At 32.6% G+C, this 17,842-nt stretch overlaps 3 protein-coding genes and 1 non-coding gene across 6 annotated transcripts; 2 read left to right on the top strand and 2 right to left on the bottom strand.

Moving 5' to 3' along the window:
- Window positions 1-1,366: 1,366 nt before the first annotated feature.
- LOC107886980 (HVA22-like protein k) lies at window positions 1,367-4,317 on the top strand. Its single transcript, XM_016811095.2, has 8 exons — window positions 1,367-1,653; window positions 1,915-1,973; window positions 2,073-2,170; window positions 2,644-2,695; window positions 3,008-3,071; window positions 3,283-3,378; window positions 3,687-3,759; window positions 3,989-4,317. The coding sequence occupies exons 1-8, from the start codon at window positions 1,636-1,638 to the stop codon at window positions 4,096-4,098; spliced, it is 570 nt and encodes a 189-aa protein (XP_016666584.2). The 5' UTR covers window positions 1,367-1,635; the 3' UTR covers window positions 4,099-4,317.
- LOC121222034 (urea-proton symporter DUR3) lies at window positions 4,110-7,340 on the bottom strand. 2 transcript variants are annotated; one of them, XM_041101919.1, is made up of 9 exons: window positions 7,024-7,340; window positions 6,817-6,924; window positions 6,640-6,735; window positions 6,477-6,559; window positions 6,172-6,392; window positions 5,800-6,062; window positions 5,490-5,728; window positions 4,567-5,130; window positions 4,110-4,488 (listed from the first exon to the last, which is right to left on the bottom strand). In XM_041101919.1, the coding sequence occupies exons 1-8, from the start codon at window positions 7,198-7,200 to the stop codon at window positions 4,863-4,865; spliced, it is 1,455 nt and encodes a 484-aa protein (XP_040957853.1). In that variant the 5' UTR covers window positions 7,201-7,340; the 3' UTR covers window positions 4,110-4,488; window positions 4,567-4,862. The 2 variants fall into 2 exon arrangements, with proteins under 2 accessions (XP_040957853.1, XP_040957851.1); XM_041101917.1 differs by having other exon boundaries at window positions 4,567-5,216; window positions 7,024-7,332.
- Window positions 7,341-8,948: 1,608 nt separating this feature from the next.
- Window positions 8,949-10,391, top strand: LOC121222038 (probable NAD(P)H dehydrogenase (quinone) FQR1-like 2). Of its 2 annotated transcripts, XM_041101924.1 has the most exons (3): window positions 8,949-9,201; window positions 9,289-9,848; window positions 9,928-10,391. In XM_041101924.1, exons 2-3 carry the CDS (start codon window positions 9,331-9,333, stop codon window positions 10,163-10,165), a joined length of 756 nt encoding a protein of 251 aa, XP_040957858.1. In that variant the 5' UTR covers window positions 8,949-9,201; window positions 9,289-9,330; the 3' UTR covers window positions 10,166-10,391. The 2 variants fall into 2 exon arrangements, with proteins under 2 accessions (XP_040957858.1, XP_040957860.1); XM_041101926.1 differs by having other exon boundaries at window positions 8,972-9,848.
- A 217-nt stretch (window positions 10,392-10,608) lies between these two features.
- LOC121225486 (small nucleolar RNA snoR83) lies at window positions 10,609-10,752 on the bottom strand. The gene has a single exon (XR_005923365.1). It is a non-coding gene; the product is annotated as a small nucleolar RNA snoR83 (small nucleolar RNA).
- Window positions 10,753-17,842: the final 7,090 nt, after the last annotated feature.

Below are 17,842 nucleotides of genomic sequence, written 5' to 3' on the forward strand. Positions count from 1 at the left end.
ATCACATTTATCACTTGTCACTGATCAGATAAGTGTAGCTAAAGCTACCACTTATCACTTATCACTTGTAACTGATCAGATAAGTGTAGCTAAAGCTACCACTTATCACTTGTTGCTTGTCACTTATCACTGATCAGATAAGTGTAGCTGAGGCTACCACTTATCACTTGTCATTGGTCAGAAGTACTCAAATCCGACATTCCGCTCAATTTAATCATTTATTCGATTTTCGTGTTGTTATTTTATTCTCTATTTATCAATAAATATATTTCATCATACATATTACATTATATAATTCATAAAATTAACATATAATTATTAAACTTCAACCATATGAACTTACCTGGGTCGATTTGCAAAATTTGTGAAAGTTCAGGGACTAATCAGCTACTTTTTCTTTTCCTCGACTTGCTTCGGGTTCTCGATTTGCAATGAAAATATGAAAAAATAGCTTAAGAAAACCCTTCTATGGTGTTTTTGCTGATGAGAATGCAGAAAAATAATGAGAATTCTAGATAATTCCACTTTAGTCCTAGTTTTTAAGTAAATTTTGTAATATTCCAATTTTGCCCTTAATTCATCAATTTTCCTGCTGGTTTCATGCACCTTGCCGTCCAGCCCAAATAGACCTTGGGTCTATTTGCCTTTTAAACCCTCTTTCTTTTATCATTTAAGCTATCTAATCATTTCCCATAATTTTACATTTGTTACAATTTAATCCTTTTTATTCAATTAACTATCGAAACTTTAAAATTTCTTAACGAAACTTTGATACTAACTTATTAACACTCCATAAATATTTATAAAAATATTTATGGCTCGTTTTAAAATTTTCAAACTCTCGATATCTCATTTCCGATTCTAATTTTTAAAATTTTTATTTCTAGTATACTATTCGTTATTTCAAAAATTTTCCTAACTTCACACTTAACTTATATTCACTAAATTATTAATATTTTCTACTCATTTGTCGGATTTAGTGATCTCGAATCACTGTTCCGACACCACTAAAAATTTAGGCTATTACAGTCCATACTTACAAAAGACTAACTCAATCTATATTATGCTTACCTATATTATTTTTTAATTTTTAAAAAATATTTATATTATATTATTTTAATATTTAATAATTTTATTTTATATAATTATTTTAATATTTATATTAGAGTATTATTATTTAATATAAATTTATTTTTTTAATATGTTTTAAATTGTATAATATATAAAATTAACATAATATAAATAATTCTAAATGATTAAACCTGAGACTCATAACCTAACCCATTAATAGTTCTACTAAGTGATTTGTGTACTTAATAGTGAACTTCAGGTTTCCATTTGTCACTAATATTTAGGACTTTTAAGAATCTGTCTGTTAGGCCTAATAGAATAGTGAAGTGTTCAGCAGTTCAAATACACTAATCACATCCGCTCTTTATCCGCACCTCTTTACTTGTCCTCCTCTTGTAATTCAAAATATATAAATATATATTTACGACTTTCATTAGCGCACAGCAACTGCCAAAATTCCCTTCAAATGCTACTCTCTCTCTTCGTCACCAACTGTTCTAATCCTCTACTTCCTGTAGGCGATTAAGGCTTTAGTTCCAGTTTTATCTGCAAATTCCGAAATTCATGGATCTAACGAGCGAGGTATCCTAGTTCTTTCTTTCTCCCAATTTTTTTTTGTGTAATCGTGATATTATTTGGTATTATGGATTGAAATATCAACGTTGTTCGTTTGAATTGTAGTTTCTCAATTAATTTAGGGTTTAATTTATTCATTTTCTGCTTTGAAGAATGGATAGTAGTGGCTGTTTGGTTTAACTTAAAAAAATATTTTCTTTAGAACAATTAGGGTTTGCTTTATGTCAACTGAATACTCAATAACTATGGGGTTTTGAATGTGTTTAGGTGGGATTAAGGTTGCTTTTTTCTCCAATTAGTTCCCACATTGTTGTTCGGACGGCATGGTAAGTTCTTAGCTGAATGAATCATTTTGTAGAAACTTGTCAATCTTGTCACCTTTGATTATGAGTCTGTTACTAATTGTTGTAAATTGGGTTTAACAGTTGTACAGTGGGGACTGTTTTACCTGTTTACTCAACGTTTAAAGCAATTGAAAGCAACGATCAAAACGAGCAGCGAAAATGGCTTCTTTATTGGACAGGTTATCATTTCTGTTGCAACTTTTGCTTTGGCTTACCGCTACTTGGAATTTGACTCTCTTTATCTCTTGTTTAATGTAATTCAAATTCTACAACAGATCTTCCCATTGATAGCTCATTGTGACTATTGACTCTTCATAAATCATAAATATATTCTTAAGTTGAAAAATTACAAGGAATTTGTTTTTAATGGGAAAGTTAATTTGGAAACAAAAAGCGTAATAAAGTACAAAAATGCAACAGCCATATCAGATTTGCATAAACGCAGTGCAAAACTGATTTTGTAAACATCCTATTGACGTGACCTTTTGAGTTTTAATCTGTTTATTTGTGTAAAGCAATGTGATCTGAAATTGATTGGTTAAGTGGCTTGAAAATGGCTTGCATATAGCTGCTGCATGTGATGTATAATCAAAATAAATTGTTGCAATAGCATTATTCACTACGTCATATAAGTTCTAATTTTTGCTTGCAGTTTATGGATCTTTTAGTGTTGCTGAAGCGTTCTCGGACAAACTCTTGTCCTGGTACCTTTTCCTAAACCTAAATTTTGCATGTGGATTTTGTTTTAGTGGTGCTATGTCTTTTGATTCATAGAATCGTTTCACATTTCATAAGGTGCATTTCTTGCATGTGTGGTTGATTAAACTTATTGATGATTTGCAGTGAAATACATTTCATTTTATACATTGGAGCTGAATTATTAAGGATTTTTTAAAAAAAGAAAGAAAATATTTGCTTACTTATTTCGATATTGTTTCATCATTTTTCTAGGTTTGGGGCATTTTCTTTTAAGTGTTGCTCCAACATAAGGAAGCTCATTTTTTTTTACTCACCAGGTTTCCTTTCTACTACTATGCAAAGTTTGCTTTTCTAGTTTGGCTTCAACTTCCATCTGCCAATGTAAGCTAAAATTTTGCTTCTATTTTCAAAGATAGGATATCTTGTTACTAGATCTTGCATGCATTGTTTTCAAGTGTATCCTTTATCAGGATACATCTTAATTAGTCAGCATGATTTGAATATTCTTAATTTTGTTCTTTCTATATGCAACCGATAAATTGAAATTATACAGTGAGCAAGGTGCTTTTCTTAACTAATTGCTTTCTAACAGGGAGCTGAACATTTGTATATGAGCCATCTCCGTCCATTTCTACTGAAGCACCAATCTAGGCTTGATAAAATATTGGGGTGTATTTACAATGAAATGGTAAGATCTACAATTTTACCATGGAAGGTTATGAATTTCTAGTTTCAGAGTGCTCATCAAAAAGGAACTTGTATCCTGTGGCTTATGTAAATTATTTCCACTCTTGAGCCCCTGGTTCCACCCTCTTTTCTCTCATTCTTTAATTGAACCGTTCCTGTCAACTTTCATTCTTATTTCCTAAGAGAAACAAGGAATCTGTTAATTCAAGGCTGATTTTGCTGCCAAGTGCTGAATTAGATGGTTTCTATTTAGACTTTAATTTAAACGAGTAATTGCAAAATCTTTCTGATAGATTAATGGAATTGCAGGTCAAAATCATCAGTGCACACCAAACGGAAATCAAGTTTGCAAGGCTGCTTTTTATGAAACTCATGGCATCAGGTACAGACTTGGATTTTAATTAATTTTATTGAGTAGTACTAAACTTCATCCTAAATACGTTTAAAGTACCATCCTGTAAGTGTTTCTGTCAATTCAACTCGTTATTTTGATTTTCTCAATCAACTACTAATAATTCCTTCTCGTGATAAATTTGATGGACTCTGAAAAGAGAAACAGATCAATAAGGGTAAAAGCATCCTTTGGTCTCACATTTTCTTTATGTTGCCAGTGAACCAGATTGGTTGCGATTATATTCAGCCTGTGCAAAGACAGTCAAATTGTTCCATTGAAGGCCCAAGCGAAGCAGATTCTGATAGGCAATCTGAAACTGAAGATTGATACTGTCACAATAAGGTTAAGATTTGTTTGCATTAATATTTCTCTTGTTTTTTAGAAATTTAAGGTTCAGGCTATACAGGATAGGCGTCCCTTTCGAGAACATAAATTGCTGTATTTATTGCTCCAATGCCTTCTACTTCTTCTTGTTTTCTTTCTCCACCAAATATGCTTTCTCTGCTTCTGGAATTGCCAACATAATACTATTCAGCTTGAAATTCATCTCCTCAACCTTTTCCATTAGTCTATCATTTGTAAACATGCCACTGCAAACATTTTTTATGGTTTCCCAGCTTTCAATTAATGGTAAACCAATAATAACTGCTGATCCGATACTGCCCCATGCTATAGCAATGACCGCCCAGAATGTGAAATAGCCAACACTAAACTCCCCTGCATTCGAATTTTGTGTTAAGAAAAAGCATTAGCTGCAATGGGTTAGATTCTATCTCTGCTGCAAATAAAATTTACCTGCAGGAATAGTGAGTAGAGGCCACAGCATAACGATGACAACTGTAAAACCAACACCCCATTTCACTATCCATCATTTGGCTGTTTTTAGTTTTTCCTCTTTCAACTCATCTTCATTCAAATCACTCTCTTCCTTCTCCACCATTGTTATCTGCCTTGTGGTGTCCCAGGTATAGTTTTGAGGCCATAAGAGACTGCACAGTGCATGAATGGCTCCACCTGTAAGTATGGAAACCACGTTTCCGGCAAGCATCGGTGCATTTCGACCGGTTGTGTCGAGGTTTACTCTGCCATATTCAATGCTTGCCACCGACAACCAAGTGACAATTCCCAAAATGCAACCGGTAATCGTCCCTACAATGGCCCCAACAGCATTTGCTTTCCTCCAAAGAAGCATAAAAGCAATTGGGAGAACTGCTGAGCCAATAAGCACTCCCATGGCAAGATACATCCAACCCAATGAAACTCCAGCCTTGTTTAATATTACAGCAAACAATCCCATGAAACATCCAAAGCCTAGCACAACAGCCCTTGAAACACTCAGGATTCTCTCCCCACTGGCATCTGGGTTTATATAGGTACGGTAGATATCATATGTGCATAACGAGGAAACAGCAATTAGCTCGGAAGAACCAGCTGATGTAACAGCCCTGCCCGCGTTAAAACAAAAAAACAAGAGAATGGTATATTGAGGTTTATCCCAGTAAACCTGATACACCGGACAATATTGTCATACAAAATTATTGTATTTAGGTATTAACATGTCTCTTAAACACGTGCATTCTTTTGTGCATGAGATTTTGGGTTTGAGAGTTACGTGCTGTTGACAAAACTTTGAAAGACTTGTCTATGCTAACAATTCTGAATTATGACGAACGGCGCGACGGATATAAAGGTAGTGAGAGAAGCAGAATGCAACTTACATAAATAGCATGGTAAGGAGAAGTACGGATCCTCCTTTTCCCATCAAAGCTATGGCAGTAGCTGGAGGAACCAGTCCACGGCTTGCCTCGTCAGCTGTTAGTGGTAGATCAAGGGCAAGGGCTCCAAGACCCAATGATGTTGCCAAAGAGAATGGCACAGCAAACCATACAAGCCCTCCCAACAAATACCCTTTATGAGTTGATGAAGGTCGTGCGGCAATGGCACTCACCCAATATCCCTAAAAACTTACGTCAGCCACCATATCACTAAATGTAATTGAAAATTAGTGTAATCGTTGGTGAAGCTTACATTGTCAACAAAAACAGTGCCAAAATTGCCCACAATGTTTATAATCCCAAAAACAAGACCCCCAGAACTCATGATTGTGAGATAAGAACCTTTGTAGTTCCCAGCAATAGGACCACAAGATTGTCCATTGTGGGAAATTGGCTCCTTACATGTTCTTAACTTGCTAGCAACTTCCTGAACATAGTGGTGTATGATGCTGGGGCTACCAAGCTTGTCACTAGCTGTATAAACTAGGTATACGAAGATAACTAAAGCCACATGCACTGGAATGGATTCAAAAACATTAACAAAGGGTCAAATTTTAACACATGTATAGGTATATGCCTAAACGAATGTTAATGAAATTAGATGGGACTATGAGAGCATGCATACCAATGACCGAGTGTATGTAGCTAGCCAAGAAGGTAGCTTTAAGCCCTCCTGCTAATGTATAAACAATTACCCCAAGTGGTATTAAGAAGCTAGCGGCATATATGTTCACCCCCGTAAGCGCGTTCACCACGGCAGAACCACCGAGTAGCAACATCGCCGTCACGATGATATTTGTCATAAGGCAGAAAGTAAGGAAGACGATATGTGCAGCTTTTCCCCAGCTGAGGTATGTTGAAAGAGGGAGATGAGAGTTTAAATACGAAACAATTTCGTTTTGTATTGGTGTGATAACCGATAGTGCTTACCAAGCCTTCACGATCTCGCAAACCGTATGAGCATGGGGAGCCTTCCGTTTGATCTCGATAGCCATAACACCGAATAATAGTACCTGTTGATTAGAATAGGAAATAGTATTACTGTATAGGCAAGTTAATGATTGTTCATAGCAGCAACAAGTATGGAACTTGCCTGGATTGTAGCACCACTAGCATACCAAAAAGGTCCACTAATTCCATACTGCCAAGCAACATTGGAACTTTGCAAAATGGTAGCAGCCCATGTCCACTAGAGACACATTACAAGCATATCAGAAAAACGAAAATTGTATCAATTTGCAGATATGATGGATGGTATTTGATAGCTTACCTGCGATACGATCACGCTCGCGATAAGCCCCGTTTTGACATTCCGGCCGGCCGTATTGAACCATTCGGACGTGTGGCGTGAACCAACATATCGCTTCTCTAACCACACCTGATTACAAAAAAAAATCAAATTCAACATCTAAACACACACACGAACCATCCAGTATTAACATCCAAGAAAGGCTGTTGGATCAAATTGAATTTTTACCAAAAAGGAAGTGAAAAAAGCAAAAAAAGCACCAAACCCAAGAATCACAGAATAGCCAAGGCCTTGATTCAGCACTGCTTTGCCTTCAAAGAAACTGTTTTGCCTTACACACCCTATACCTTCTTGGACATCATAATACTTGCCTGAAAACTCAAAGGGAGGACACTTTTGGCTCATACTTTGATATTAATTTTCTTCTTTATATTTCCTTCTGGTATCTGAATATTTATTACACACACGCTTAGGCTTTTGCCTTGTTTCATCCGATTTCTGCTAAAGTCAAACTAAAACTCTCTATTGTCTTGTCTTTGATACCTTAACCACACGTTATATTCAATATGAATATATCTGGCCTTATATTATTTGCTCCTGTATAGTGGGTACTGAATCTTTCTTATTTACCAGTTTTTATTCTGTATCTGAGTGAATCAAGTAAACTATCTAATTATTACCTTCTCATAAATCCCATTTCCTATTCAAGCCATTTAACTCAACTAATATATATATATATATATGTATAGCTAGGTATTTTGCCATTAAATTTTGTAGATTAGCCACTTTTTTGTTGAAATTATCCTTTAAATTCTTAAATTTTTTTCTAATTTTTTACTTTTATCGGAAAATAAAATTTTAAAATAGTCTATTTTTTAAATTTAATTTTTTATAACCAGCATCAAATTTATAAAATATGTAAAATTAGAGGTTAATTTATTGAATTTTTATAATTATGACCAAATTGATAGAATTCTTAATTATTGTGCCAATTAAAAAATAGATTCCTCCTTAAGCCATGATCACTTCAAGTTAAGTGCTGTAAGCGACGTCGTTTAGCATTTATTCACCCCTTGTCTCTGTCAGCTTCGTCACCATGAACGAGGAAATGCCACCAACTCATCTCTCTACTTTCTTTTGTTATTTTTTTCTTAATATTTATTTTATGCTAATTTATACTTTACATTATACCCTTTAGTTCAAAGTTCATTGTGTTGAAGCTTAGCAAAGCTGTGCATTTTCTTCATCAATTATTTTTAGTTTATGAATTTGAAGCACATTATTTAGTTAATGTTGTCAATGTATATTGCTTTGGGATCACAACAATGATCCCTTCACCTGTTTCCATCAACACTCATCACTGGATGCAAAAGAAGAATCTTATGACAGATATACTTCCATTTATACAAAGGTAAAAATAACCCCATAGTTTACTTTTGCTATAAAGATTTCTTCTTTACTGATTTTGGATTTTTGTTTTCTTCCTCTGCCATTGTGCTACATTGCAAAGGTTTTTTTTTTTTTTGAAGCACTTCAAAGTTCATACCTGTCCATACAAGCTTTACCTGATTCATTTCACCTTTCAATATATTTTGCTTTTGTACATTTCTTTCCTCTTCAAAGATTTTTACCCTGTTTTGGACTTGGAAGTAATGATATACTGTATAAGTACTTCACTGTTGTAACTATATTGAAAGGTACCTTGGATGGTAGTTTCCAAGCAAAAGATTATTTTGAGTTTGGATCATTTTCGGATTAAAATCAATTCGATGATATCTATTTTTTGAGTTTAGATAAGAATTAATGGGTCTATGAAACGTTCATAATTCTGACACAAGTAAGCTGGGAAACACAAGAAATCCTCAAAACAAATATATATATATTATAAGCCTTTGATTGGTGGAGTTGCTTGTTTGCTGGTGTTCAATGTAATCTCTGTCTGAATTTAGGTGTTTTCAGACACTGATATGCAAACTTGTATTATATAACAACAGAACCACTGAATTTGTTCCAATTGTTTTGTAGGTGCATTGAATTGTCCTTCATGTTCTAATATGTTTTTTTTTTGCTAGTTTTTAGTTGAACACGTTATACGTGCTAGCTGTAGATGAAAAATAATATAACCTCAAAAAATATTACTTATAAACTGTAAAATCATAGTGCCACACCCTTTTCATGTCATTTAACTTCACCCTTAAAATCAACGATGAATTCTATAAAAGAAAGAAGGGAAAAAATGGTATTGGATCATGTTAATTTTACAAATATTTAAAGGAGAAAACATGTTACAGTTGCCAATTGTGGAAGACCATTGATTTTCAAAGCTAATACAATCATTGTTATGCCAGCGAATATCGGCCAGCTCAGTTTACAAAGTCCAGACCAAAGAACAGCTCAAACAAAGCGGTCAACTCCATTTCCCTAATCCCAATACATTACCTGACATTCAATTTCCCCCCTTTCATCTTCTTTCTTTCTTGTTGTCTGTTACAGGGTATATTCTTATAAGCTTAAACAGGTTTCTTTTGAGCTTTAATGGGTAAAGGAGGTGGTTGTATTTTCAGCAAGAAAAGATCAGCCATAGAAGCATCAGATCAAGATCTTGCAGACCCTGTTAGGGATGCTCCTCTTCGGAACCAAATTGAGAACAGTTTATTTCAAGAAGAATCGAAGAAACTCAAGGTGTTCATAGTTTTTTACTCCATGTATGGTCATGTGGAATGTTTAGCTAAAAGGATGAAGAAAGGAGTCGATTCCATTGATGGGGTTGAAGGGTTTTTGTATAGGGTTCCGGAGACACTACCGATGGATGTATTGGAACAGATGAGGGTGCCACAGAAGGAAGATGAGTTGCCTTTTGTATCGGTTGATGATTTGGTGGAGGCTGATGGGTTGTTGTTCGGTTTTCCGACGAGGTTCGGTTCCATGGCGTCACAGATGAAGGCTTTTTTCGATTCTACGGCACACTTGTGGGAGCAACAGAGGCTTGCAGGTGTGCCCGCTGGTTTCTTTGTGAGCACCGGGACACAAGGCGGCGGCCAGGAGACGACCGCGTGAGTATATCCTTCGAGTTGATCTGATGTTTTATGTAATGAAAATGCCTTTAAAACAATATATTTTTCTGCAATTCAGGTGGACTGCCATCACACAGTTAGCTCACCATGGGATGGTTTATGTTCCTATTGGCTACACTTTTGGTTCTGGAATGTTCAAAATGGATTCAATCAGAGGAGGATCCCCATACGGTGCCGGTGTTTATTCCGGTGACGGTACAAGGGAACCAAGTGAAACAGAGCTAGCACTTGCTGAGCATCAAGGGAGATACATGGCTGGAATTGTCAGAAGGTTTGCCACTCCTCGTAACAATTAGGCTGTTCAAACAAAGAACACCATGTTTGTTTTTTCATTCAAACTTGTCCTTAATAGATACCACTTTGTCAATAGATTAACAGTCACGTCCATATTTATGGCTTGGTTTTCCCATTTTACAGCTTTTGATTTGCCTTATTTGTCGAAAGATTGCCATTATTTCAGTTATAAACCACTTACTGCTAAATTTTGTATTTACAGCAAGCCACTGAAGCATGGATTTTTTCCATTTTTGTTTTCTTTTCTGCTGAATCTGAAGCAAAAATAGATCTTTTAAGCAAACAAATGCATTTCCCAGTTTATGAAAAACCCAGAAAATCAATAGAGCATTCATAAGATAAAAATTAAAGCTGGCCAAAAACCATACTGGTAACCCCAAAAAGGAAATGTTTTTAAATACTAATTATCAACATTAAGAAGTCTAAAATTTTGGAAGAACAAGGATAATGTCTGAAGAGGTTACTAATAAACACCTTCGATTAAAAATTAAAGAAAACGCGCCATCAGCGAAACCCCCAGATTTTGGTATTTGATTTTGGCCTCCCATGAATCAAATAAGCACCTTTTTATCTTTAGCTCATTTGGGATTATGAAGGCCATCTCCTATTATTCAACTAAAAAGAACCAAAAACATGAAGATTTTCTGCAGAAAAAAACGAAGCTAATGAATGAAGATAAAAAAAATGGAGAAAGAAACTGGACTCATGTTTTCACAGTTTCGGCTTTGGTTGGAGAGTTGTTGAGGGTTATGTTGTTTTTTATAGTGTGAACTTGGGGTAGTCGTCCAAAACCCTAGATCTCCACTTTTCTTTTTATTGTTTTGGCTTAAATGCAAAATTAGTCCTTGAATTATAACACCTTTTTGACTTAGGTATTTAAAATATTTTTTTGTTAGATGTAGTAATTCTCAACCAATTATGTCTTGACATATGGTTAATTTTTTTAAAACTTAAAAAGGGGTTAAATATTTTCTTACTTTGTTTTTCTTTTCTTTTCTTTCTTCCTACTTCCATCTTTCTCTCCTCTCTCTTTTTTATATTGAATCAAAGCACAAGAAACAAAAATCAAGAAAACATAAATAAAGAATTACAAAGCTTTTAATCTCTCCTTAGCTTTACTTACTGTCCATCTAAGAGTAGCATCACGATCATCATACCTTCAAACAACCTCTATCAATTTGTTTAGGAAATAATATCGTCTAGGATTGATTTTTGTTCCCAATGAACTTATATGGGATTCTTCTTGATAATATTCTCAATCATTCTGTCCTTAATTCCAATACTACATGACATGCATGGATATTAGTTTGCCAAGCCACAACTAGTGTCACGGGGCTAGACCTTTCGTCTTACAATTCGCGTGACCTGACACACGGACATGTGAGCCCTGTAGGTTTTAAAGGTTGCAAGTCAGGCAGTTACATTGCCTAGCACACGGGTGTGTGGCTTGGCCGTGCTACCCAAGTCAGAGAGTTACACGGGCTGGGACATGGCCATGTGTCCTTACTTTGGTTGTTACACGGCCGTGTGACCCCTAAACCTAATTTTTCTAACTTTTTCCTCAATGTTTCAAATGTTTCCAATTTAGTCCCGAATCGTTTCTAAAGTGTTTTTAAGGCCCCAAGGGTTTGAATAAGGGACGATATGCATGTGTATGAATGGATTATGCTATGATTATGGTAATGTTTAGAAATGAATTTTTTAAGTTATGTTTTTACGGTAATGCTTCGTAACATTATTCTGGCAAAAAATACAGGTTAGGGGTGTTACACACAGGGTGCGCAAAGGAGCCCAAACTGGTGTTCATATTCCAAACCTTTTATGTTCCCTTGGGGTCATCCGGCCCATCAAAATTGGTCCATCACTTGGAAGAGACTTGAAGCCCATCTACTTGAATCCTGGCTGAACTGAAACATTTTAATAAATTGTATTTTACCAAGATGATTCTTGTAAATGCTAAAGGATAAACATTTATAGAATTTAAATCCCTTAGGACTTCCTTATTGTAGATGAGAACTAATATCAACCATTGATGTAATTCAATTTGTACCGTTGGATCTGGGAGAGTTCAACTATAAATAGAGGTCTCCTTCTTCATTTGTAATCACTTCATTCTTTCTAAGTTAAAGAAATATTTGAGAGCATTTACTCAACCACTTTATGTGCACTCTCTTTTTGTAGCTTTCCTTGTCTGTTTTTAGCTTTTTCCTTTTCAGAGTTTGCTTCCGCTTTGCATCGGTGCCTTAGAGAAGTTCTACAAGAATTTTCATTTTTCGAGAGTAAGGTTGACTTAGGTAGATTTGAACCCAAGGAATTGCCTAAAACCACACGGTTTGCCAGACAAAAGTTCTAGCCATGTGACATCTATGTGTAGTTTATATTAATTGCATATCTTATTAACGGTTTTTGCACGCAAAGCAAAATGTAAGAAAGTATTGACTCATTAATTACCTAATGTATAACTAATACTTACTTGTATTATACGGTCAGATCATAATGCGAAAAGACAACTTATATTAGTAGGTAATCTATAAGGTTCATAGTCTGATGAATTGAAATTGGGCAAGACGATTAAAGGACTATTATGTCGTCTATCAAGTCCAAATAGAGAGATACATTATCTTGGGTATTGGAGTGGTTTACTCCCAAAAGATAGAGATATAGATGTGATTGTCTAGATTAACAACACATCGGACAAGACCCAAATCAAATTAATACTAGATTCTTTTCTGGATTAATTTACTTGTGCAGTTATAGTGTGAATTAGCTTAATCTTGAGTAAGTAACTATGTGTGCATGACTTGTATAATTTGATGTATTAAAAGTTGGAGTTCAAATAGTTAAAGAGCCAAAACCTGACGCGTTGGCTATACGACTTATGCATGACATAACTTTATTTACAATAGTGGAATTCATAACCCTATAAAAGCTAAACGATATCCTCTCATTGACATTGTATGATAACTGGAAAAGTAACAAGACCACAGTTTTTGTGTAATGACCCAAAATTTACGGGTATCAGAAAAGTGCATTTTCAGGTTACTGTTTTTGTAAAACGGATTCGTAAATATTTTTAATAAGTATTTACGAAATTAGATGTGTGGTTAATTAGGTTTTGGTTAGGTGAATTAGTTTGAATTAAGGTTAATTAGGTATAGGGATTAAATTGAATAAAGTGTAAAAGCTTAATTATAGAATAGAGAAAAGTCAAGGGACTAAATTAATAATTAAGCCATAAGTGCCAATTGTGTAGTAATAGTGAAATACATGTGGTGAAATAAAATACATAAATTAATAACAATTACTTATAATAATAAGTAAATATTATTTTATTATTAAATTATTATATTATATTAATATAATAACATAAAATAAAATAAATAAAACATACAAAATATAATTCCATGTGTATGTATAATATACATATATTTATATTAAATACATACTTAATATTTAAGTATATGAATAAAATATTATTATATTATAATTAAACAAATAAATAAAGGAAACAAAAAGAAAGAACAAACAAAATTGAAACGAAAACAGGGGAGAAAAGAGAGAAAGAAAAAGAAAAGGGAAATTAGGGTAAGGATTCAAAGTTAATTTGCTAACGTCGTGCCGGAAACATCGGCTAAGAAGGAGAAAGAGAAAGTTGACGAGGAATAACACGAGGATATACGGTTTGTATTACTATAATTCAAATCTATTTATTATTAATTGTTATATTTTAATTAAAATGCATTGTAAGTAAAATGAGGTGAGTATTGATATTGAATTGAATAAAATTGAATTGAATTATGAATATATGTAAGTATTTGAAATGTATATTAATTGGAAAGTGGAAAGTGATTTGAATTGAAAGTATGACAAATTATGATTGAAGTGAAATTGATATAAATATTGAGTGAAATTGAAATGTATTTGAATTTCCTGTTAACTAATAGGGCTGAGTCAGATATAATTGGCATGCCATAGTTAGAAGTGCTTAGGGATACTTTGACCTCTAGTCGATGAGACATTGGGTGTCATACTATTACTTCGGATAGATTCGATGAGGTACTGGGTACCAACTTATTTCAGCTTGGCCGATGAGACATTGGGTGTCAACTATTACTTCGAATTATCTTATGAGGCACTGAGTGCCATACTGGTGTGTTTTGGTTGGATCCGTGTATCTGCTAAAGTCCGAGTCGTGTTAATAGCGGTAAATAAATGAACCGGTAATAGAAAAGATATTGAGTGATTTTGAATAAGAATTGAAATAGGATATTAAAATGAAATTTTAATATATATATATATATTTTTTTTTTTTGATATAGTGAGATGATGTTTAAATCTAAGTAAATAAGTGCTATTTGGAAATAGCTATTAATAAGAAATGATAGAACAACGTATGAACTGATTATTGAAAGACTAATGTTGTAAGATTTTAGATATGAAATGGAATAAGATATTTAATTGGGGTATGGAAATGAAATGTATGAAATTATGGTTTATGAAATGGTTATTGATGAAATGTATGAAATGAATATTGATATAGTAAGGAGATATGTAAATTAAAATGAAGGAAAACTATTTAAGATAGATATTATTAGTAATAAAATTTAAAGTTTAAATGCATGAATGATTCATTGAAAGTAAATGGTGGTAAGATTAAATGTGCATATTTATTTTTTTTACCTTAAGTATTTGAATTATAGTAATACCAATGAGTGTATACTCAGCGTACGGTTTGTTTCCGTGCGCAGATTAGGTACAGTAATTTTGAAGAGTTGTATTTGAGATTTCGAGCATTCATCTCATCACATCTCCAAGTATCAAGAGGGTATGTTTTAAAATTTTGAATAGAATGACATGTACTTAGGAAGATCGAGTATGTTCCAAGTAGTAATAGGGGCTAAAATGTAAATTATTTAAATTTATTATATATATTTTTTATGTTCAAAATATATTTAGTGATTAACCAAAATCACTTTGGCACCAAATGTAATATTCCTATATCAGGTTCCTTAGGTCGAACATGGTATAGGGGTGTTACATTTTGTTAGTAATTGGCTTTTTCACGAAGGAAGATGTAATGATTACCATAATATAAAATAGGATCATATTGGAAGAACGAATTTAACCCAAATAAATTAATGATATCCTATGAAAGTAACATTCTTATTACAAGATCATTGAACCAGCACTTATTAAGTTGCTATCGTAATGATACATAATAAATGAGAGTTCAATCCTAGTACTTTAGTGGAATAACTCAATGATAAATAATGTAGTAATTAGTAGACAAAAAATTAAAATTTAATTCCAAATTATTTGAACCCTAATTATGTATGTTAAATCTGTCTCTTTGTTAGCTCGATATAACCCTTAATGATTGCATGTAAAATCAATAATATAAATTGAATAAAAGTGACAATTAAGAGAAACAAAGTTCATATATCTGCAGTTAATACGTTTTCAAAATTAACCAAGGGAAATGGCTCCTTTTCCAGGATCGAAAATATTATTTCCTTTTTTTGTAAGTTCTGATAAATTTCTTGGTCCTTTATTAAAAGAGATGGGAAACTTGGTGCCCATATACTTGCTAAGTTTGCATTGAATATTATAGATGGTACTATATGGATTGAAGATAGCCCTAATGAATGAATTTTTTCCTTTTTTTTTATTTATCAAAAAGCCGTAAATATTAAAACTCGTATTATTAATCAAATATATTTTCTGTTTAATTTTTATTATATTTAATAATTAATTTTTTCAAAAAAGAAAATTTATAATTTATAAAAAAATAAATAAATCGATTAAAATCAATCTATTTAAAAATTCTACAGTTTCATAGATAGGCCGAAAAGAGAAAAGCGAAGCCCAAGAAGTGGGGGAGCGTTACAGAGGACGTGACGTCAAGCATCTATTTTATGACGTGGCGTGAAAATAATTTTGAAATTGCGGCTGCCAGTATATTGTAGCCACGTGTCATCCCAAAAACCGGTACATGGAAGGCAGGCGCTGCTGTTACCAGATTCACCACTCGCTTACTTTTCGCTTCATTGTTGCTGCTTCTTATGACTGACGAGTCTCCAACTCTCCATTTAAAACACCCCTTTCTTTCTCATAAATTTACAAAATTGCCATTATCTTATTTCTCATTTAAAAAAATGTAAAATTATAATTATAACAACTTGAACATAAATAATACAAATGAGAACTGAAGAACAAGAAATGTGAAATTGAAACTATACACCATCTCTCTTTTTTCCTTGAAGGTTAAGTGTGGCTTATCATTTAATTTTCGAACTGTTTTGTTAGATTCGGATCAAATCAATTAGTATATCAATTTAAATAAAAAAGATTGAATCGATCATTGAGTGATTTGTTCAGAATCGGTAAAAAATAAAAAATTTGAGATAAAAATAATAATTAAACATATTTATATTTTTTAAAAATATTTTTTAAATTATTAAATTATTGTTTATTATTGGACCGGTTCAATTTTTAAAACATTGCATTTAAGTCCAAAAGTGTTATCCATTTGGCTTTATTTTACAAGGCAAAGAAGAAATTGCCTAAGAAGAAGAAAGGAGAGAAAGAAGCAAAGCAAACCCAAACTTCTAGGGCTACTAAACTTATGCTTGGGAATATTTTAGTATTAATCCATACTTTATTTATCAATTTGAAAATATAATAATATTATTTAAATTTTGTATAGATACATGTTGATTTATATCCATTAATATCATAACAGATTGAAATAATATAATAAAATATGTCTATTGAGTTTTAGTTCGATTGGTAACATTCTTATTAATATAAGATGACGTAAGTTTAAGTGCGTTAAAGTGTATTATCCTCCAATTTATGGGTCAATACATTGTATCAAAAGAGTAGATATTATCAAAATCTATAATAAGATTGTTAATAATTTTTTTTAATATCCAACTTTACCAAACTAATGGTATATATGTGTCATTACATAAGTAGTTTAGGTCTTGTATTCAAAGAAAGTTGGTATTTTTTAAAGGCTTAATATAACATTTGGCATCTGAATTTTATATATATATATTTTTTAATTTGATATTTAAACTTTTTTTTGGGTCTGATTTGATATTTAAACTTGATATTTTTTTTCTAATTTGATACCCAAGCTTGACATTTTTTCTTAAATTGGTACTTAAACTTTCCGAGGGTCCAATTTGGTATCTGAACTTGCTCTTTTTCCTAATTTGGTACCTAATCTTTTTTTGTTCAATTTGGTACTTGTCAAATGTTTTGCAAATTATTCCAATATACTAACAATGTTATTTTTTTATGAGGTAGCAAAAATAATTAATTTATGACCGACATGTGACAAGTGATATGATTTTTTTATATCTTATACGTTCAATTACTTTTAGTTTTATTTATTTAATTAATTATTTTATCAATTGAAACTAATGAATTTCTTTTAATTTGGGGTTTTAAAAAATCTTTTTTCTTATTTAATATTAATTTGTTAAGCTACTTATTTTTTAACATGGATTTTCTCTAATACTGACAATATTTTTATAGCATAACAAAAATAAAAAAATTAGCACCATTAGTATTTTACATAATTTGTATAATATTTGATAAATTTAAGTACCAAATTAGGAAAAAATATCTAGTTATCAAATTAAGAAAAAGTGTTGAATTTAGGTATCCAA

Source organism: Gossypium hirsutum, chromosome A03, assembly GCF_007990345.1.
Source record: "Gossypium hirsutum isolate 1008001.06 chromosome A03, Gossypium_hirsutum_v2.1, whole genome shotgun sequence".
In the NCBI taxonomy this organism is placed as follows: Eukaryota; Viridiplantae; Streptophyta; class Magnoliopsida; order Malvales; family Malvaceae; genus Gossypium; species Gossypium hirsutum.

Bases quoted from the DNA above. Each gene is read 5' to 3' on its own strand.
- LOC121222034 (XM_041101917.1), bottom strand. From the start codon at position 7,200: ATGAGCCAAAAGTGTCCTCCCTTTGAGTTTTCAGGCAAGTATTATGAT. The intron at 6,063-6,171 runs GTATGCATGCTC...AATCCATTCCAG, and splicing joins CTACATACACTCGGTCATTG to TGCATGTGGCTTTAGTTATC. The intron at 5,729-5,799 runs GTAAGCTTCACC...GTAAGTTTTTAG, and splicing joins GCACTGTTTTTGTTGACAAT to GGATATTGGGTGAGTGCCAT.
- LOC121222038 (XM_041101924.1), top strand. From the start codon at position 9,331: ATGGGTAAAGGAGGTGGTTGTATTTTCAGCAAGAAAAGATCAGCCATA. The intron at 9,849-9,927 runs GTGAGTATATCC...TCTGCAATTCAG, and splicing joins GGCGGCCAGGAGACGACCGC to GTGGACTGCCATCACACAGT.
- LOC107886980 (XM_016811095.2), top strand. The intron at 2,696-3,007 runs GTACCTTTTCCT...TTTACTCACCAG, and splicing joins TCGGACAAACTCTTGTCCTG to GTTTCCTTTCTACTACTATG. The intron at 3,379-3,686 runs GTAAGATCTACA...ATGGAATTGCAG, and splicing joins GGTGTATTTACAATGAAATG to GTCAAAATCATCAGTGCACA.